Source organism: Dermacentor variabilis, chromosome 2 (genome assembly GCF_050947875.1).
Source record: "Dermacentor variabilis isolate Ectoservices chromosome 2, ASM5094787v1, whole genome shotgun sequence".
Classification (NCBI taxonomy): Eukaryota; Metazoa; Arthropoda; class Arachnida; order Ixodida; family Ixodidae; genus Dermacentor; species Dermacentor variabilis.
In genome coordinates, this window is record NC_134569.1 from 87776263 (window position 1) to 87798646 (window position 22384).

The 22384-nt window shown below is 45.0% G+C and overlaps 1 protein-coding gene across 1 annotated transcript in view; it reads right to left on the bottom strand.

Moving 5' to 3' along the window:
• Positions 1-9118: 9118 nt before the first annotated feature.
• The window catches only part of LOC142570364 (neural cell adhesion molecule 1-like), a 100991-nt gene continuing 87725 nt past the window's right edge, over positions 9119-22384 (bottom strand). The window contains exons 9-14 of the mRNA XM_075678753.1: positions 20098-20409; positions 19307-19450; positions 17172-17199; positions 16284-16500; positions 14645-14724; positions 9119-9396 (exon numbers count right to left, since the gene is read on the bottom strand). Of these exons, the coding sequence (XP_075534868.1) occupies positions 16320-16500; positions 17172-17199; positions 19307-19450; positions 20098-20409 (665 nt within the window). The 3' untranslated portion in view covers positions 9119-9396; positions 14645-14724; positions 16284-16319. The remainder of the gene's footprint in view (positions 9397-14644; positions 14725-16283; positions 16501-17171; positions 17200-19306; positions 19451-20097; positions 20410-22384) is intronic.

The following is a 22384-nucleotide window of genomic DNA, read 5'->3' on the forward strand; positions in this document are numbered from 1 at the left end:
AAAGATTTAATATCAGTTTTCTTGCAGAAGCGGAACCACACACAATAAAACAAGATGCCTTTACAGAGCAACACCGGGCAGAACACGTTGTCGTCTGCTGCGAATACACCACAATTATGGCGACCGGCGCCGGGGCCCAGCAGCGCCACTTCACGGCCGAGCTTCAGCACATACGCCCAGCAGGATAACTGAGGATAGGCCAGAGATAAATATCAAGTTCAGATTCGTTGAAGCAGAGTCTTACTTACTTGTGCAATGCAGGACACCTCCTTCGGCTCACACAACTATCGATAGAGGAAGGAAGGTGTTTATATTTACTAGGGTTCTTTGGTGGAAGCACCCGCATGGTGCGGAGACACGCAAATGTAGGTTAGTGAGCCTCAATAAAAAACTCGCACGCGTTTACTCGAAGCGAAGATGGTAAGTTAGAATGGTCTAAACGTTACGACTTATGCCGTAATGTCAAAATGTTTTATAACTATGCCGTAAATTATGATGACGCCCTTTTTCCTCGCAATGTACTGGTACGTGTGATAGAGGGAGAAAAAACGTGAGTCATTAGTTCGGGGTCTATTAAAGCTTTGGTCGTCCTCTAAGTGATTTTTTGTGTTGTAACTCAGAGAACTTTCTGAAATACCTCACCGACGAGCATCTTCTCTTTCTCTCTGGGTGTTGGATCTGAAATATTGACTTGAAAAGCCATAACTGACGCCTTAATTTCTCTTTCTATCGCCCTTCTTCATACCTTCCATCGTCATTCACGAATGTTCCTAAAGCGTACGCTGTGCTCGTTTCAGACGTTGTAATCACAGGAGACATTAGCGGAGCCTTCAAACGTCCGAACACCTTGCATGGTTTCTGCTAGACGACGTCGCAGAGTGGAGATATCTCGTGAACAAACACTGGGTTTCACCCACCTACCCGCTACCCGCGACAGGTTATATCGGTCAGACCTTTGTGCACATTTCGATTACAATAGTCTATGTGTACGGGCTGACATAGTTGCTCACGCATTCTTTTTTATCCACCTGGACACTATTTACTTTCAACGCTGATAACGGTGACGAGCGATACGGCTGGTTCTTTACTGTAAAAGCAAGCAGATATGAAAAGAGGATGGTTAGATCACGAACTGCACAAAAAAAAAGAAAGAAAGCTGGCTCGTCGGCGTGCTTCAGGTACTGCCAAGCCTCGCGCTGAAGTCTCGCGCTCTAGCCATGATAAGTGGCTACCGACAAAACGTTCCCGGTGATGGATTGCTCAAGAGACAAAAAAATGTCACACAAACTCGGTGGTGGAACGAAGCTACATTAGCGTAGTGCAGGGCCTTTACGCGTGAACGTCAGGATAATGTAGTGCGAACCAGAAGCTTTTAAATCTTTTCTCTTCTCTTCTTTCGCACTTCCTGTTGTTTGCTTTTGACTCTACCCCAAAGAATGTCAGCCGGAGTGCTCTCAAAACTGTCGGCACTCTTATGTAAACACCAGAAGTCTCAGACATTCCTTTACTAGAAGTGATCGATTGCGGGCGTGCGGGATAACCCTCTCTTTGTATTCTTATAACGTTGCCTTCCAGCCATACGAACAGGCTTTAGCCCTAAAAGATCACGTTACATTTTCCTTTTTATAACATTTTGTTATTGTTGTTGTCGACAACAAAGTTATTGACTTAAAAATTACGATAGGCTCTCACGGCATGCAGTTCTTTTTAATCAACGTTATGGGCAGTCTGTCAGAATGGAACAAACACCAAAACGAAAAACGAAAAAAGAATGATATTTTTACCCAGATCGCCTATGCTCTTTAACCTGGCTCTGATTGGTCTTCCTAGGAAATTACAAAGAATCGAAGGACTTAACCACACAATCTATGCAGACGACACCACTCTATGGACAAACGATGGCATTGATGGATCGATTCAACAGAGACTACAAGAAGCTGTTGAAACAGTCGAGGAATACCTAGAAGGCACCGGTCTAACATGCTCGGCCGCAAAATCTGAGCTCTTGCTGTACGGACCACCACTAAAGGGGAGACCACCCAAGAACTACAACACACAAAGCAACAAAGACATGCCACTCATGACGCAAGATGGACAACCCATACCCCAAGTGGAGAAGATAAGGGCGTTGGGAATGATCATAGAAGCCAAGGCCACCAACGGAGAAACTATTCGCAAAATCGAAACCAAGGTTTCTCAGACGATGCGATTGATCAAGAGAGTCACCAATAGGCACGAGGGAATGAAAGAAGCAAGCGTCATGAGAATCATCCAGGCGTTCGTCATAAGTCAGATCACTTATGTGACGGCATACCACAGATGGGGCGCCGCAGAAAAGAAGAAGCTAGACGGCCTGATTAGGCAGATATATAAACAAGCGATTGGACTCATGCTAAGCACGAACACGGCGAAACTCCTAGAGCTGGGACTTCACAACACGCTAAAAGAGGTAATAGAAGCGCAACGTATGGCGCAATACGAACGCCTCTCCAAGACGACGGTGGGCAGACACATCCTAGATGCATTAGGGATCCGCTACTACACACAACACGGAGAAAAACGGGGCATAACCAAGAAAATAAGGTCCAAACTCGCGGTACCCCCTTTACCCAAGAATATGCATCCTTAGCGCCACGAGGGCAAGAGAAAAAAAGGGCAAAAAACATGGCGAAGAACTACAGAAGGAACAAGGACGCGGTCTTTGTTGACGCTGCACGTTACAAACACAAACGCAGCTTTCTCGCAGCAGTACTTAACCACAACAGGCAACGCTGCACAAGCTTGACTATAAACACGACACTCATCGAAACGGCGGAGGAAGCGGCTATAGCGTTAGCCATAGCACAAACAACGCACACTATATAATCAGCGATTCCCAGACGGCAATAGGCAACTTCGCGAACGGCCGGATCTCAGCTTAGGCGCTACACATACTCATAAAAGGCAAACGAACAAGGGAAGACAGGTGCGTCCAAATCCTATGGATACCAGCCCACACCACTGACTCAACGGGAGAGGACAACCCTAACGCGGTGGCACACAACGTAGCTCGAGGACTGACTTTCCGAGCCGCGATGAACGTAGACCCCTCGACAGGGCCCTCCGAAATGTGGGAATTGGAAGAGAGATTGACCAGGTTCAACAACATCACGAACCATTACAAGATGCACTTATCCACCACCCCACCCACAACTCACTAGATTGCAAGCTGTCCAGTGGCGACAACTACGAACAAAATCCTACAAGAGCCCGATACTAATGCACGCTATTTATCTAGACACATACACAACAGATAGATGCAAAGTGTGTGGCACAAGAGCCACGCTAGAACACATACTATGGGAATGCCAGGAACTACTACAGGACAATGAGAGCGCAGCCTCCATCGACAGCCTCCGCGCGTGATGGCAAGCCACGCTGCTCAGCTCGAACCTGGATGACCAACTCTGGGCAGTCCAGCGGGCCAAGGAAGCCGCCAAGAGGCAAGAATTCTTGGCCGTAACCTCGGCGGGTGCCCCAGCCCACAAACTTGCCGGACCCGAATCGTTCTGATTCGAAGTAAAGTTTTCTCACTCACTTATTTACCCCGAACAAAAACGTAACCGAAACGTTATTGCTCTGTTTCGGAGTGAAACCGAAATATTTTACAGCGAAGCTGTATACCTCTACCGCTCAAGGAAATTTTAGCGTCGTTGTTGACGTGGCAAGTAAAAAACTCCCCCTACGTGGGCCGATCCCGGAGATAGTGCAATGCCGGGCCGACCCACGGCTGACGTGCAGTTCGCCATTAAGGGGTCCACATACACAGCTTCGCTGGTCATCCTTCTTCACCGAGTGTAAAGGCACTGAGTTTATTTATAGGTTTTCAGCTGAAGGGGGAAGTCGGCAATCTGAAAACCGACTTCAGGAAACGTCAGAATAAGTGCGTATATCTCAGCCAGGGATAGCGCGAGCCATTGCCCCTCGAGCGCCAATCTAAGCCTGTCGCTCGGTGCACAGGCAGATCGGCATCGTAGCAAAACCCAGAGCTTGTGCACTGGAAACCTTATCGTTTCGTGCTCAACGGGCACAACGCTCTGTTACCGAAGATTTATTTTTCGTTTATGCTCGTTTAGGTTCGTTTTATCGAATCAGCAGCTTCGCATTTCGCCAAATGCACTCTTTGGCGTGTCACTTCTAAGATCATGCTCAGTGCCTCGACTCTAGACAATGAGCATGATCTCAGAATTTGTAATTCACTTACTGAGAAAAATTCAGCGCCCTTCCTATGTTCTTCTAACACTATGTCTTCCGTTATTTTGGCATTGATTAATAAGTATGCGTCCTTTCCAACTCGCCCATCTTTGTACTTCACTGAAAAATAAATAAGCTTTTAGCGTTACTTTGCTTCGAAAATTTTTCATGCGAACCAAAACCGTTCTGAACCATTACGCATCATTTTATTTTTTGTTCCGGAGCAGAACCGGGACAGAACGTTTTTCCCTAGAATGAAACTAAAACTAGAATTGAAAACATTATATTCCGACACCATGGTTATGGGCGACCTATGAGTGGAGTTACGTGTTTTGTCTTCACTGCACTGTGCTTGTATTTGTCACATTGATGTCGGGGTCATGTTACCCTTATACACCGGGTGTTTTTTATCTTTTGTACTTGTTTTTAGCTGCACGAAATCGTAAAAGATATCGTGTGACAGATGGACCAGTTCTAACTCTTGAGCTATATTGCTGAATGAGGCAGCCATTAGTTCCACAAAAAATCAAAATTTCAATTGTACAGTTAACACGATTGCACCAATTCGCGTTTTAGACAGTCAGCACTCATGCCACATATTTCAAGTTATATATGTATACGAATTGTAGCCGGTGTGTTCTCGAGGCATGTTCACTTAGATTGTAATCACTTAGTGAGTATTCGAGACATATCGACTTGGAATGGATTCTGTGGATGGCACCGCCAAACATGCAGTAAAAATGCACTGTTGTTCCACTTACTTTATTTAAAACACTATTTTATGCACTGAAGCACGAAAATAAGTGGAACGCAAATGCATTTCGCCGGACAATTCGAATATTATATTTCGAAACTGGTGTAGTCCTGAAAACTCGTTGTAAGTCGATATGCCTTGTAAACTCGCTCGGCACATTTCGCAGATTGAAATAAGTGCCATAAAGTAATTAATTAAAGAGTGAATTAGTGTTATTGTGGCAACTGCAGTTAAGCATTTAGATTTCTTGTAGAAAAAATGGCCGCTCCACGTCGAGTAATTTAGCTCAATGTTTAGAATAGTGCTATCTGCCACAAGCAATGTATTTTCTAAATTTTTGGAGCTAAAAAGACACCCTATATTATGCACACATGAAAGGACTTGTGCGGTCTCCAACTCCTGTGTAATGAACGACCTTGCTTATGCTCCTGGTGCCCGTATAGTCACTCTGTGTGTGGCGGCGACGTATTCGTGTATTCCTAGTACTTGTAGATATATTCCTCTTCTTTTCCTTTTTTAACGGCGAAGCTGTTCTAAGTAGACCCTTAGCCGTCCGTTGTCCGATGTCACGCAGAGGAGCCGGGAGCAGATCGCGCGCCGGGGGAGCGCAGGGGTATAGGAGCAGCTGTTTCGCCGGCGCCGCTATTTCGCCCCATGGATTCCGCTCAGCGCGAGCGGCAACGCCCACGTCTAGCAAATACCGAGCTTCGAGAGCGAGATGCGGAAGCAAAGCGCCATCGGAGGGAAGCGCTACCGCCGAGGATCGAGAACGGGAAGCGCAAGCCAAGTGCCGGTAGAGGCAAGCCAACCCCCACTTTCAAGAGCAGGCAACCCAAGCCAAGCGCTAGCAGAGTCGAGCTAATCCCCAACTTCGAAAGTAGGAGGCTGAGCAGAGACGTCGACGCAGACAGATTCCTCCCACGGAGGGTTACGATGGAAGGTTTCACTAGACAAGTTCTCGACAGTGAGCGCAGCCACAGCTGCAAGGCGTGGGATAGACTGCGGTTTGATCATAACCTCACGCCAGTGGAGAGTGCGCGCAATCCGGAACCGAAACTTGAATCTAGCAAAATGACGACAACGAGACAAAGGACTTTCGTGCAAATCGCACTAAACACGAGTTCAAAGTTGAGAAAATCATCACCAGCTTCGCTGTTTGGACAGCTTTCACTGAGTGGAACTGGCTTTACCTTATTTACTTTTTCATTTACTTCATTTACTTCTTTATTCTCGCTTGAGGAATAAATTTGGAATTTTTGGGAAACCGGCTTGAATGCAGCCTACGTTTACATTTTTCTGCACTTAAAATGAGAACGTGCAAATAATTTTGATTTCACCGTGTGCCACAGTCATCTCTATGTGTGCGGATTGATATTCAATGACACTCGTAAAATATTACCGGCCTACTTGGTAAACACTGAGGCGACTGTCCAAGTAACTAGCAGTCGGCTATTCCACGATGGAGACTTTCTTGCACATTCTTCTTCAATGCTAGCAATAACTTCTCGGGAATTATGGGTGTCAGCAGAATACTGGCCAAAAGAAATGTTTGATAGACAACAGAAAGTACCATACAACATATTCAAGCTCTTGCTCAATGTCCATTCTTTCCTGTTGCCACCTTTGTGGACTTCTGGCCCCGCTTATTTCGTCTCAGTCGTTTTCTGAACCTAATTTTTTTCGCTCATACAACGGCACAACATTCTCCTACCGCGTATCTAGTAGTCGTTTGCGTGCTCTAGAGTCTGCTGCAGTCATAAGCGCCAACAATTGTCTCCTGCTGCGATGTAGCATTGCTACACCAGCTATAGGTAGAAGTGGAGCTTTTGAATACTTATGCTTTCCTGGTAGAATTGGGTGTCAAAGTGCGCGAGTGCTGTGAATCCCACGTAGTCTAGCTCCTCTCTCTATATAATGCGCTAAGCGGGCTAGATGCAGAACGTCTCCAGTGACTAAAATTCGTAGATCATGGCCACATGGGCCACCGGCACAAAAAGCAATTCGTTCTCAATTATGCCTTTTTAAATGAGCCGGCCTGCGCAACCATCTGTATTTATGGCACGCGTTTTCTCTCGAGCGAGCAGAGTTCTTGCTGTCTGGTTTCGCGATCTTTATTCATTTTGTCGGGTAGTAAAACGGACATTTGTCTGAGTGGCCCGATTTCCCTCTTTTTATTTACTTCTCTTTTTGTTTTTGCGTGATCGTTAAATGATTGGGGTCAAGTGTCTTTCGGGACAGTGTTTCTAAATCTGCTCGTACCGTCTCCTTTGTATCTAAATTTTTTTTTTCATTTTAGCCATATATGCGCTTTTGTCTTGTTCGAAAAAAGAATGAAACAAGACCGACATCCGTCGTAGCAGGTACCATATTTCTTTACCGTATTTTAGTGCGACTAAATGTGAAACTAAGGAGATCTGTATTAGGAGAGGGGTCGGGGGCTCATTAAAGCAGCCGTGGTAGCCGCAATACATCTGGTGTTCTCCTATGCGGCATGTGTCGTATACTATTTGTTATCTTGCTTTGGGTCAATGACATCAGTTAATCAGTGAGTCAGTGAATTTTCTCTCATTCGATTTCTATTACATTGTGGTGAGAGCACTGCTACACAGGTTTCCGGCGTCCTTGATGTGAAGTCCCTTGCTTTGTCCGCAATCAATTATTTCCTCATAAGACCGTGCAGGCATGCATTTGCATTTTCATGATTGTTATGTTGGGCACGACGAGTCTGCTTGGATGCCCAAAACATATTCTCATCATTGGCTCAATACATTTGGTGCTCTGCAATAATATTTTTTTTTATTTATTTACATTTATTGCAGAACGATCGTCGCCACAAATAAATACAGTGGCACACCTACCTCTCTGTATAGAAGACGCCGAAACGCTTGATGTGATTGCACCTTGCTGCGTGCGGTGAACAGCAGAAAGCGCAAGAATGAGAATAGCACGGTCTTTATATACACTATTTACATTTTGAACTTAGGAGCCGGAGCAACCTTCGTATGTAGTCCACAGCGGATAAATGCACCTTCGTTTTCATCTGAACACTGAGATTCATGCTCGAACGAGCCTGACGGCAATGAGTCCATGAAATCTAGTTCTTCATGCAGCGTCATATTGTAAATGAAGTAGTTTTAACCTTGTTTGAAGAAGCTCCGGTGCCTCTTTAAGTGGACAGAGCTGCTCACACAATACATGCACACGAACACACAATGCACAAACGAGTGGAACGAGGCGTCGCAAGAAAGGCAGTTTTCACAGGGCTCCAACAACACACAGGCACACGCGCGCAGTTGACGGCGGTTCCATTATCGTGCATTTAGTTGACGTAATTTTTTTTCGTCTCTTCAGGTTTCATGACGTTCGTTGACACGTTGGGGCAGAGTTCCTTTCTTCCAAACCGAAAAGAAAGACAGTGCAGAAGACGCCTTAACAATGTGTAGATTATGAAGCTCGGCAAATTAATTGCCTTTGGAAACTCCAAATTGCAGCCTCCCCAATACGTGTTGATCTCGCAATAGCACACACGCGACTTAAAGTGAACGCGACTTAAAGTGAATGCGACGGCCAGGGCGACCGAACGCATACTTCACGTGCACGCCTGCTGTTCGAAAATATTTTGTTATTAATGCTTGCGTTCTCGCGCACACTCTTCATACGCGTAAAACAGTGTCAACATTATGTATTCTTGACACTGGAAGCACGTAAAGTGGCTATTTTCTTGTTTTGTTCGGCTGCACACACTGCGGTAACATGGTCAATCGCTTGCTGTCATCACTGAGTCCTAGTTTCACAAAAGCGCCGCGCCATGTTCCTTCTTGACCGCGGTTTTTGTCAACAGGTATGTCCAGGGTTTTCGCAGAATAGTGCCTAAACAGGAATCGTTTGTGATGGCCCGGCATAACGTTGGGAAGTAGGGTAATCTCCTTGACGTCTCCCCATCGCTGGACACTTGACCACTTGCGCCCTTACTTTTTTCCCCCTTTTCTGTCGAGGAAAATGAAACAGGAAATGCTGCCTCTTGTGTATCAAAAATTTTCTTCAACAACCGGTCTTGACTAGTCCACTGTATTTTTTTTTTCGAAATTACTCGTGCATGATAACGTCCACGATAGCGGCCGTTGTCTCCTAAGTCGTACAGTAGTCACGTGTGTCGAATTGAGCGCGCAAAGCGCTGGCTTCGATTCCCACGAGCATCATTCTCGAACAAGAAACGTCCATTGTTGCCGGACTCCCTTTTGGAGAAGGCACTTGAGGCGAACGGTCTGCGCAGTCAGAGATGTTCGGTCGTCGCAAGAGCGACATATTGCTGGAAGCGTAGGACCCTGTGCGTCTTGCTGACATTCCAGTAGCTCAGGATGCCCACTTCCGCATTTTTTTTTCTGGTCACATCATTCGAAAACTCGAACCTGGGGGCAAGAAGACATTGTGAAAAACATTAGGTCGCCAGCCCAATTTTTTACCATCGTTACTAACTCTACATCCTGACGTATGTTGCTTGTTTCACCTTGCTCATATTGCCCTTAGGGGAAAACAATAAACCTTTCTATTGTATTGGGAGTATTGTGTTGGGTTAAAATACCTTCACACATACATGTGCGTACAAAAATAACATTGTCTAAAACAGTCGTTCGATAACTTTAATTGCTTCAGATCTCAAAGCATATAGGCAACTTGTATTGCTGCTTACTTAAGTATCTTCAACTACGTCGCTCAGTCGCTAGCGCACGGTGCGTTTTGATAAAAAAAAAAGCCTAGTGGCTAGACGCAAGAGCGCGAAGTGCTCTGAATACATGAGCAATGCTTCTGAATACATGTGCACTGAATCTGAGCACTGCTTCTGAATACATGTAATTCTACACAATGGAAGTAATTCTCACAGGATATTCCTCGGGAATGCTTCGCTCTAGTTGAGTGCACTTCAGTTATAGGGCAACTGATATACCACCTTAACGTAAAATTGGCCCTGAAGTAGCGTGAATGTTTTCCAAGGACAACACTGGGGCGGTATTCTGCAGTTTTCGATTCGTCCGTTATGTAATAACTATTGATAATGTATGATGCGTGTTCACTTTCATAAAGAATTGAAATTAAACACTCGACGCTGAAAACCACACTGGGGCTCTTTTTCCTGCCTTTACACCTCAAATAACAAATTAACGGTGCGCGAATGCACAAATGCTCCAAGTTTATGCGCTGTTCAATTGCACACGTTCTCACCCCTTGTTGCCGCTCCAACTATAACGAGAATCATTAGTTCTCGCTCCGTTCTTCTTGGTTCTCCCTACACCAAGTTTCATTTAATTGACTGGAAAGGAAAGACAACTGTACGTAGTGCCTGCTTTTTTTTTGTCGCTTTTGCGCTGACGGAGGAGCATTTGCCTAAAGAAAGAGTCCATAATGTGATTTAAACAGAATGCGTACACTTATTCAGGTGCAGCTGCAGCGAAAAAGGATTAACACAGGTGATCGATGACTCGATCAGATAAATTGCAGCACGCCACGCGGTTGTTCCCTATCCCGCAGAAAACGAGAGTGCCAGGCGCCCCCTTTTGAAACGTGAATCATCTGGCACTAGAGATACCGGTATTATGCACGGGAACAAGAGCGCCGCGTACCGCAATTTCGCTTCTGGAGTCATCGATCACCTGTGATAATCATTTCTCCGCTGCAGCTTTACCTTTATTTGACGTTAGCCGCACTGAACAGGGAGACGGAGAGATCAAAGTGGCAATCTCTATATATCACTTCATAAACAAGAATTTTAACACGTAATATTACGGAAGAATACTACGGTCTCCTCATCAGCAGTGAATGCGGAAAGTTCCAGTCATGCAGTGCATAACGGCACCCAGCAAAGCCGCTACACCATACGGCGTTCTACATCCTCCCAAACACCCCAACTCATCGCAGCAGACGGCGACGAAGGCGTCGCTAAAATTCTTTAAGGACAACAAACCCACAACAACAAACCTCAATTGGACAACACAACCATTAAGGTGTCCATGGTGATCAGGTGCTGTGATCGTGTACGGTGCCTGCAACGAGATGCGGTTGCGTGCATGTGCAATGTCTCGCTCTTAGTCATTTTAGGTTTAGACATATTTTTCTTGCTCCCCTACCCCCTTCTACCAATCCAAAAACAAGAAGGGGCTGACAGATGGAATAGCACACTGTGGTATGAAGTTCGTAAACAGGGCTAAGGTGCCTCAGAAAGGCTGGCCAATGTTTCGATAGGAGGACCTATCTTCGTCAAAGGCGGCCTCGTCATCCTCGGCGTGTTAGCTTTAAAGGGTTAGTGCAGTGATGTCACGTGCGGGTGTTGTCGCTGGCGGCTGGTTTTAAAGAGAGGGACTACCAAGGAAACAAGCGCTGTCGTCCGACGTCTGTGAGCTTCGTTCCCAAGACGAGGGGACAAGAGCGTGAAAGTGGGCACGAAGATAGGTCCTCCTATCGAAACGTTGGCCAGCCTTTCTGAGACACCTTATCCCTGTTTACGAACTTTATACCCCTTCTACCAATGTACGGCAGTAGATCAGATTTTCTGTTCTTGTGTACTTCCCCGCCTTTCTCCTTTCCTTTCGGCCTTCTGCCAGAACTCAGGTTTCGACTTCGTTCTGTGACAGCTACATTTAAGAGCGCTCTACAATGACTTTGCACCGCAGCCACATTGGGGAATTTTATCCCTCAAACAGACTCAGGCTCCTCAATAAAACAGCAGGTGGGAAGCGACAAGGTGCGCTCACCACCTGACATCATCAAATTGGCAAGCGCAAGTTGAAGTGTTCAAAAATGCTTGCTTTTCGCTGCCTTCCACATATTTTCTATTTAAAGAGACGCAATGACGCAATTCTCGCCTATTCCTAGTTTCTTCTTCACTGCTTTTAGGCTGGAAAGGAGGAAGCCTAAAAGCAGTGAAGAAGAAACTAGGAATAGGCAAGACTCAGATGTTTGCGTTAAGAGACAAAGCCGGCAATATCATTACTAATATGGATGAGATAGTTCAAGTGGCTGAGGAGTTCTATAGAGATTTATACAGTACCAGTAGCACCCACGACGATAATGTGAGTGAGAATAGTCTAGAGGAATCTGAAATCCCACAAGTAACGCCGGAAGAAATAAAGAACGCCTTGGGAGCTTTGCATAGGGGGAAGGCAGCGGGGGAGGATCAGGTAACAGCAGATTTGTTGAAGGATGGTGGGCAAATTGTTCTAGAAGAACTGGCCACATTGTATACACAATGCCTCGTGACCTTGAGCATACCGGAATCTTGGAAGAACGCTAACATAATCCTAGTCCATAATAAAGGGCACGCCAAAGACTTGAAAAATTATAGACCGATCAGCTTACTGTCCGTTGCCTACAAAGTATTTACTAAGGTAATCGCAAATATTATCAGGAACACCTTAGACTTCTGTCAACCAAAGGACCAGGCAGGATTCCGTAAAGGCTACTCAACAATAGACCATATTCACACTATCAATCAAGTGATAGAGGAATGTGCTGAATATAACCAACCCTTATATATAGCTTTCGTTGACTACGAAAAAGCGTTTGATTGGGTCGAAAGCTCAGCAGTCATGGAGGCATTATGGAATCAGGGTGCAGACGAGCCATATGTAAAAATACTGAAAGATATCTATAGGGGCTCCACAGCCACCGTAGTCCTCCATAAAGAAAGCAACAAAATCCCTATAAAGAAACGCGGCAGGCCGGGAGATACGATCTCTCCAATGCTATTCACAGCGTGTTTACAGGAAGTATTCAGAGACCTGGAGTGGGAAGAATTGGGGATAACAGTTAATGGAGAATACCTTAGTACCTTGAGATTCGCTGATGATATTACCTTGCTTAGCAACTGAGGCAACCAATTGCAATGCATGCTCACTGACCTGGAGAGGCAAAGCAGAAGAGTGGGTCTAAAAATTAATCTGCAGAAACTAAAGTAATGTTTAACAGTCTCGGAAGAGAACAGCAGTTTACAATAGGTAGCGAGGCACTGGAAGTGGTAAGGGAATACATCTACTTAGGGCAGGTAGTGACCACGGATCCGGATCATGAGACTGAAATAATCAGAAGAATAAGAATGAGCTGGGGTGCGTTTGGCAGGCATTCTCAAATCGTCAACAGCAGGTTGCCACTATCCCTCAAGAGAAAAGTTTATAACCAGCTGTGTCTTACCAGTACTCACGTATGGGGCAGAAACCTGGAGTCTTACGAAAAGGGTTCTGCTTTAATTGAGGACGACACAACGAGCTATGGAAAGAAGAATGATGGGTGTAACGTTAAGGGATAAGAAAAGAGCAGATTGGGTGATGGAACAAACGCGAGTTAATGACATCTTAGTTGAAATAAAAAAAAAGAAATGGGCAAGGGCGGGACATGTAATGAGGAGGGAAGATAACCGATGGTCAGTAAGGGTTACGGACTGGATTCCAAGGGAAGGGAAGAGTAGCAGGGGGCGGCAGAAAATTAGGTGGGCGAATGAGATTAAGAAGTTTGCAGGGACAACATGGCCACAATTAGTACATGACCGGGGTAGTTGGAGAAGTATGGAAGGGGCCTTTGCCCTGCAGTGGGCGTAACCTGGCTGATTAAGGATGACGCAAATACATAGACGTTTTACCAGTCAGTGTGCTACCTATCTGCTGTTCCCTGGAGAATCAGGCAAAGAAACTCCTTATATCGTCCAGTTTTAGGCAATCTCCGCATTTTGTAGTACATGCGTATCGTGCGCTATCATTAGGCTCACTCATGTGCGGAAATATTTGAGGCTGTATATTCAGTTGACAGAAAAGAACAATACTATTATCACTTGCTGCAAAGCGACTCAGTTAAGTAAAAGGAAAAAGGTAAAAGAACCTTGCCAAGAAGAATTTATCGCTCATGGGCAAGACCGAAACGAAATCGTAGTTGGTGCGCAGAGAACAGCTCAACAGCCATTTGAATGGTGCTCATGCTCTACAACTTGCACATCCACAGAGGTTTGTAGTAGTCCGCAAAAAACATTCACGCTTTCTTAATTGCTATTCTGAAAGACGCTGATTTGTTAGATAGATTTGATAGATTTGTGAAAACTTACCGCAGTGACACTGCAAAAGACGCTAAGGCGCCGCAATTGCTGGCCTCGATCGCGAGGCTAATAAGTCCGCCTATTGCTACAATGGATCACCAGAATATAAGCCTGTGTTTTAGGCGTCACACCGGTTCATAAAACGCAACAATAAAAGAGGATAATGTTTGGCTGACACACTGCTGTCTGGGAAGCCGCCGAGGCCGAAACGTAGGATGGTCACACGGCATAATGCGTGAAGCTATGATTTTTAGTTCTTGTTTTCTGACCAATAATACTGCCTTGACGCCTTTCCGCTTTGCAGTAAGCTCAGCTGCTTAAAACACTGTAGGCACTCGACGATCACAGACAGCATGCTGCTTACATATTGTCACGTTCTTCGCCTGCTGCAAGGTGTGGCAATATGCATCTCTGCATTTCGCGCATGTACATTATGTAGATTCTGTTCAAATTGCGCGCTTTATTGTTTCAAACATAAACAATGGTGGATTATAATTTTTAGGAGTATCTGTACCTGTAACTGTCCGCTATTTGTGATAAATGCTCGAGCCGACTGGACCTGTCACATAAAGATCTACACTTACCTTCTATTATGTACACATATAGACTTGCTTCCCACACAGTTCCCCTATGTAGTAGTATCCAGTTTGGACATCGATGATGGCTGCAAATAAGAACGTTTTTTTTTTCGAAAATATGCGCTTGTATTCACAGAAAGCTGTTACATTAGAATTGCTCCTAAGAGAAAATTTGAGCCATTGCTGATCATGGACATAACACTCGCGAAAGCACTCGACCTAGGGCAGAAAACGTTTACGTATGAAAGGCTTTGTGAATGGGGCCTCTGTTTACTAGACAGCGGCATGTCCTTTCATTGATATAGTATGCACGATAAGCTAGTCTGGAGATAGGGTGAAAGAGGCGCTTGTGATTTCAATACATACATACACTACTAAAACATCAAAGACAGCATGGATTGCGCTTCTTCCCACCTAAAACTTAATTTAATTGAGGATATATGCTGAAGATAAATACTTATTCTGTGCGCTTTGTTTTTCGATCATGCTGTAGCTATATGGGGTAGGAAAGTACACTCAAACATTTCAAAGGATAAAATGTGTATAATATGAATGTACAAGAATCGATTTTGTCAAATGAGCGACGTATAGTATTCTCCAAGCGCTTAGTGTTCATGTCAATCTCTGTTAGACCAGCAAAAAAAATAGACAGAGAGAGAAGGTATGCTGACTTCACAGGCAGGAAGTGAAGAGATCGCTGAAAGCCACATGGCGCATGAAGGTGTACGAGTACTGATAGCTTTTTCAATCAATTAAACAGGAGGCAAAACTTGAACTCCACGGGAGACTTTCAAAAACTTTGTATGCGTAAACTTGTTCTGGATTTACGATCACCTCATTTTTTTACTGTTTTTTTTTCTTTTTTTTTTGTTAACGATGGATTGCTCTGGAATTGTTGCAGTAGAATGTACCAAAGTTACTTTATTCTTACCTTGACCAAGCCTTTTTTGTGGGTTAAGGAAGCAAGAAGTTAAAATCGTTGTCTTACATTGAACAAAAATTTTCCCATAAAATTTTTGTCGAAAAGTTTGTACACAGCTATCGCGGTGGAAGAAGCTCTGTAGTCCTGTCACCGCTAGAAAGACGATTCAAGCAACAAATTTTCTTCGAAAGGAGATGTCCTCTTGTTGCAAGTTAACTTCTGTATATAGTCGACGGAATACTTTGTACAGTCGCGGAAATTTGACGGTTTTCAGACATCATTTCTTGTCGAACTTTTACACATTCATTGTAGTCTTACTTAAGTAGCAATGCTCCATTCTTTGTGACTCCCCTATGTAACTTCGTGTATTCCTTTTCTTTTTTTATTCTTTGAGCAACCGCTCATCCTTGCTAAATGTGAAGTGTTAAAGTGAAAACAAAAATCTCCAAGCGCTGCATGTTGAGAAAAGGAGAGCAGTAAACTAGTCGGCAATATCCACATGACGTGACCATCACTGTAACGGACTTCAGTTTATAGAAGCAGTTCCCGCTCGGAGACGGTCTACCGATATGTGTGGAATGTTATTTCTCTTAAAATTGTCTTTCCAACAGCCGTAAACCTGCTCCTCACATTGCGTATTGTTTTTAAACATTGTTTCATATGATGCTGCGGCCTCTGGGCGAAATAAATGCCATCGAGGCTAAGCAATGTCGCACGCAGTACCTCCTTTCCACTGCTCGTTTGGAGCACGTCTGGATATCAGAAATCCACAATCTTCTGGCGGCAGAAGTACGGCGTGTGATTGTTGACGTTTGTTATGTAGTCGGCGTGGATCGGCGGCTTGACTGGTGACGCCTCCAGTGTTGTCGAATGGAGCTCGTTGCCTTCGCCGGAGTGGAAGGTAGTCATGTCCACTGATCCATCGCAGGCGCGAGTAGATCTACGAAGCCATAAACGCAATGATATGACTTCTCACGCTCCTCAAATCAGGTTGCGCAGTTACCCAGAAATCTTTAGCACACGGCTCATCACTCTACACCCTGTCGGCAAAACAATAGTGAGGGCACAGGACACACAGTTCCCACTTTCTAAAAGCTGGTCAGAAGCGTCAAACTGGTCAGTAGCTTGAGTATTTATCAGCTATCGAAGTTGTCAGAACTACTTGCGGTCGTGGATGCAATAAGCCGGAGACTGTAAGTGCATCGCTAAGTGAAAGAAACACAGCATTATAGATAAATACATAGCACACACTAATATTCAGGATATTCTGCTTATTACGTAATTCACGTGAGTCAAAGAAGCGCAGTTGAGCAACCCATGCAATGCGTAGAGGAGCTAACAAGTGGTCTACAGCATAAGAAAACGCGTTCCAAAGTACGCGAAACTCGGTAGAGGGTGGCACAGAATTCGATGGAGAGATATGGTGGGGAAATAGTCAGCGAAAGGGTAGGTTCGGGCATATGCAAGACCGCGATAATTGGAGATAAATGCTTGCGCGGCTCTGTCAACAGGAATCATCCCTGCTCATATCACAGCCATCCTTCAAGTCTGTTAAACGCTAGCATGTCTTTCGGTAAAAGTGTGCGTAAGGAGACACAAAATGAAACTCACGTTATTCCGTTTTGCACCACTTTATCACCTGAAAGAAAAGATGGTGTTGGTTGTGCCATAGAACCAAAACACGTTGCTAGAAAGAACGAAGTGATCGAGGAGGAGGAGGAGAAAGAACTTTATTCTGGTCCTGTACAAGGTGTTGCGACCTGCCTGGCTAGTCACTTCTTGGGACCGGGAGGTCAAGCCTCCTAGCCCTATCACGGGCGTACTGGTCAGCAAGGACTTGAGGGATATGAACGTGGGATCTAATCATTCCTAAAAACCGATTCCGGGAAATGCCAAGGCCGAGCGACCCACACTCCCAGAGCATATGTTGAAGCGTTCATATCTCCTTTTTGCATGATTTGCATATAATATTCATGTCTGCAATGTCATACCATTCCTATATTTGTGCAGGCGAATAATAAGACTGTGTTTGTAATTGCCTAAGTGTAACTGATTGTGCTCTGCTTAGCCTATAGTGAGGGGGTGCGAACTCCCTCTTTCCCATGTAGTAATGTTTTTCAGTTTCATTGTAGGTAATGAGCGTATCTCTCTGTAGGTTCTCCAATCCAGTAGAATCAAAACCATATGTAAAAGCAGCCCGGTCTGTAAGTTCACGGGCGACGCTTTTGGCCGAATCATTTGGATTGACAGGAATATCATCAAATGAACCAAGGTGCGCCGGGAACCAATAACTGTAACGTGTAAAGTTCCCGTACGCCAGATGGTAAAGTTTTAGTGCGCATAGCACAGCTTTACTTTCCCAGTAAGAACCTACGCGATAGTACAGATACAAATAACTGAAATTTGATATCTAGAAATAACATATTGGGGTTGAAGCGCAGCAGACAAATGCGGCATTCCTATAGCTTCGTATAGAAAGGATGAAACGCTCATAATGGTGATGTAAAGAATATCGTGAGGTGATGAGCCAGCATAAATGGATGAACTTGCTTCTGTAGAAAAAATTTAAACAAAAGAAATGTGCTTAAGATAAAGTAACCCTACATTTCGTCCATTTTTCAGTGGCTTTCCCAGAAAGCAAACCTTTTAACTCCCATTCCTGTTATCCACACAGCCACTTTGCATAGCGTAGTTCACACAACTGTCCGTTTATATATGTTGTGAAAGGAATATAGCTAAAGATGGGACTGGCAAGTACTTTATGATCAGGTTCCTTTTATGAGGGATTCATTGAGTGTTGGTGTTTCCGCTGTTATTTTGACAATTTGTGGTCCTTTAAACGACCCCTGAGTCGAAATGATTCTGATACGCATCTTCCTTCATGACAGAGATTCCACTGGTAAAAAGAATATTAGAAATAACTAGCAATAGATTACACTGCCCATATTCACAGGAGCTTAAATTTTCCTTGTGGATGGTTTAAAACGAATCACTTGGTGGTATAAACTCAGCTGGAAGTCAGTGGTCTGTGTATATGTCTGTGCTTTAATGAGTGTATATTACTCGAATTAAAAAAAACGGATAGGGCCAGCTATCAAGATTGTAGGTAGGAAAAAACAACAAGGGAAAAAAGACAATAAAAACTACCATTTGGTCATTGCCCTTAGCCTAATCCTCCTTTTGTCCTGTTCTTTTCAAACATGTTGTCATATACCATCTAGCTTGAATTCACTTTGTCACTCAGTCCACGTATTCCCTTGCGATACTTGACACCAAGTTTTTGTAATTTTCCTCTAAGTGGCACAGCTGCGCAGGAGCAGTCACACCTGCAGTCTAATTCACAGTGACTAAAAACACGAGGTAGCGCTTACACGAACGATCAGCAAGCTAACAGTTCTAAAAACCGCCATAATCCTATCAGCAGTCGGAGTAGTCGATTCTACACGGCATCAAAGTGAAAATGTTCGCCACGTTGACAATAAGCCAGTACACCTTGGTCACCTTTTAGTTCGCACTTCACAAATTTTCTGGTAAACGGGAAAAAACACACTCAGCGTCGCACTATAGGGGACTTCGTTTGACCTGCTCAATGCTACTTGCAATTTCATGTATACAGACTGACTGTATACCTGAGGGCGGCGTAGCATTGCGGCGAGGGTGATCTTCTAGGTATATTAACTAGAAATAAACCTAACAAAGCAAAGTTTGAAATTATAGGCAGTAAAGCAAAGGGGCAGATGGCTTACCAGTGTTCGCTTTTAATCGCTGCTTCTTCGTACGACAGCGAGCCAGAGTTACGAACAACAAGAGGAAGAAAATCGCAGAGAACGTGACAGTGATAAGGATGACGGCGAGGGAGTTGCTTGGATCGCAGCTGCTCCAGTCACCCCCTGCAAACCGGAAAATTAGCGAACTGAAACAAAGGAAGAATTCAAAAGAAACAAAGTGGAGAAAGCTCTTCCCTGTGCCCACTCCTTGAAAACTGCCGCTTCTTGACTCTCAACAGTAGTATATGTTTCGATGTGATAGTAAGGCGACTACTGCGCCATACTACTGGTGCGATCGAATGTGTGCCAATGAAAGCGCCTACGCCTCCTAAATAATGGACGTCCTGCACGATCGCTTTCACCGCTGCTAACCAAAGCATATTTCTTGCAAGGACGCTGAGCCTTTAAGAAGACTGTATAGTTACCCTACTTGCAAAGGGGGTAGCCACGCAATGCAATCAGAATACGGTTTTGCCGTGGGTTTAAATTGTTCGAAGACGTTCTCGAAATATTCACTCTGATAGTACCAGATACTTCAGAACAGCTGTCGGTGGGCTCGCAGAAATCCGTTACGTCTGCGATTCTTTCAGCGGTTGCATTACCAGCTTGTATTTCCTTGACTAACATGGTAAACATCTTGAAGAGAGTAGCACTCATGAGGATTTAAAAAGAAATGGCGAAACGACAGATATGTGACATATTCGGCAAAGCATAACGAAATAGTTAGCTCTTTGGTCACTAGACCCTCGACTGCGACACGTTTTACGTACCGCGATGCAATGTGCCGTCCCAGTATCGGTAGGGCGTCTCGGCGCGCAAAAGCACTGGCTGCGAGCGACCCATCTCGTTGACGGCGTACAGAACGAGAACGTAGCTCAGACCTGCGGGCACATCCTGCACCCAGAAGGCGGGCCTCTCTGCGCTCAGGTTGGCCAGCAGTCGGTGGCACGAGACGTCGTGCACTTCGAGGCTGTACAGCTGGCGCAGTCCTCCGCCATCGCTCGGGTCTTCCAGGCATTCCGCCAGGAATGCGTCCTCCGTCTGGTTGCTTAGCGTGCAGTTGTAGGGAGCCTTGGGCGGACCTGAAGCGGACATACGGATCGACTTATTATGCACTGACCTCTCTTCATAATTTGTGACATCATCAGGCATGGTATCAAGCTATGTGCTTTGGCTATTATTGAAATGGCCAGCAATTAAACCGTCAGTAAAGTCAGTAGATACCTTTCGCAACTTGCACTGGCTTCTGGAGCCAGTAGTATAAAAGCTCATTGGCGCGTATTTGACCACAGAAGTCGACAGGCTTCCGAGCCCACAGCTGTCAACTTACAATGCATTTTCTCACGTATCCGCATATGACCAGTGTGTCCAATCGACTCTGAACCCACACCGATATTTCTGGAACCTGCGTGAACCCAAATCGAAGCTCAGCCGAGAAATATCTACATAATTAGGTAAATAAGTGAGAAAGAGGTCGGTAAAAAGAAGTTGAACGTTCTTGTGCGAGGAGTGCGACAACGTGAAAGATTGAGAGGTAAACGTACGCTAGGCGCACAGAAGCAGGAGAAATGCGTGCAGAAGCCAAAAATTGCGGCACACTTGTTTTGCACTTCTTGCACTTTCGACTTTTCGAGTCGGTGCTGATTGACACCTATCGGTGCGTCATTAAACCGCAAACCAGGCATCGTCGTTGAATTGCTCTGCCCATACTTCCTTTGTTCACAGTGAACGAGGACCGCAGACCCTCAGTGTGTATAGACTGCGACGTGTCCTTCGTGCTCGTTGGAAAAAGTTCGTCTATTTGTTCATCTATTTGGATTGCATACGACAAAAAATATGAAAGAGAAGAATTTGAAAGGACCGCAAGCCACAAAACTATCGAACGTCGGAAAAGGTCATGTACTTTGTAATTTTGCAATTCTGAAACGAAAAAATCTCAGATCTTTTATTTCCTCTTAAATGTGAACGAATACGGCCGCGTCCTGCGGAACATGTTTTTTTGATTTCATAATATCGAAACGAAGGTTGTGGAGGCGTAACGCCTGGAAGAAACATTTCCTGTCTTTGATGAGCAATCGCTGCTCCTCGTATGTTTTGCCGTCTCTTCTTTTCTTCGCATTTGCTGCTGGCTGTAGGAGACTGAGCCACGCCTATCAGATACACACGTGCTGGCCTATTTTCCCTTCGCGCTTTGTTTTCATAGAAACGGCAGAAATCATTACTGTGACCCAGAAAGGCGAGGAACAAGCAATAGCACTTGGCAGTTACGCCCTGTGGCGAATACGGCGCCAGAATAACAACGGGAGTTACGTGCGTCCGCGGAGGAAAGAATGACGAACGCCAGATGCGTGCTGACATCGACTCCGGTAACGTTAAGGACACTCGAAAAGTAAATTCTATTAGTGACAGTAAACACCGTCTCAGGACACCAAACATCGCCATCGAGCGACTGAACACTTTAATGAGTACAGACAATCGAAGAACATCGAATAAATCGGCGCACATGGCAGCTGCTGAAGAAAGAATAGTAAAAAAGAAACATGTTCTGCGAGTATGATAATTTATTTTAACCCGCCTTTCCTTTAGGTGCTGTTAAGTAGAAAAGCAGATGCGCACGCATTCGTGCATCAAAACAGGAAATGCTTCAGCCAGGAGACCGCCATAGGAGGAGGAGGAGGTAAAGAGAGAAGGCAGGGGTGTTAACCAGAAATGCGTCCGGTTGGCTACCCTACTCTGCAGAACGGGAAAGCGGGAATAGAAAGATAAGATAGAGAGAGACAGGGGAGGGGGAGAAAGCCGCAGTGAGCTCGAGCACGCACGCGGAGGGCCTCAGTGAGTCAAAGGCGATCACATGGGCCAGTCGCGCTCAAGAAAGGCAAAAGTGCCTTTATAGCTTTGTGGGCTGAGAAGCGATGACGAAGGTCTTCAAGCAGCGCCTGCGCAGACAGCGGTCGATCGTCCAGCCGTCGCAATGCATAAATCTCGTGGGGCGTAAATGAGGTTCTAATAAAATGTGCTTTCACTTCTGCCATAGTTTATTATTATTATTATTATTAT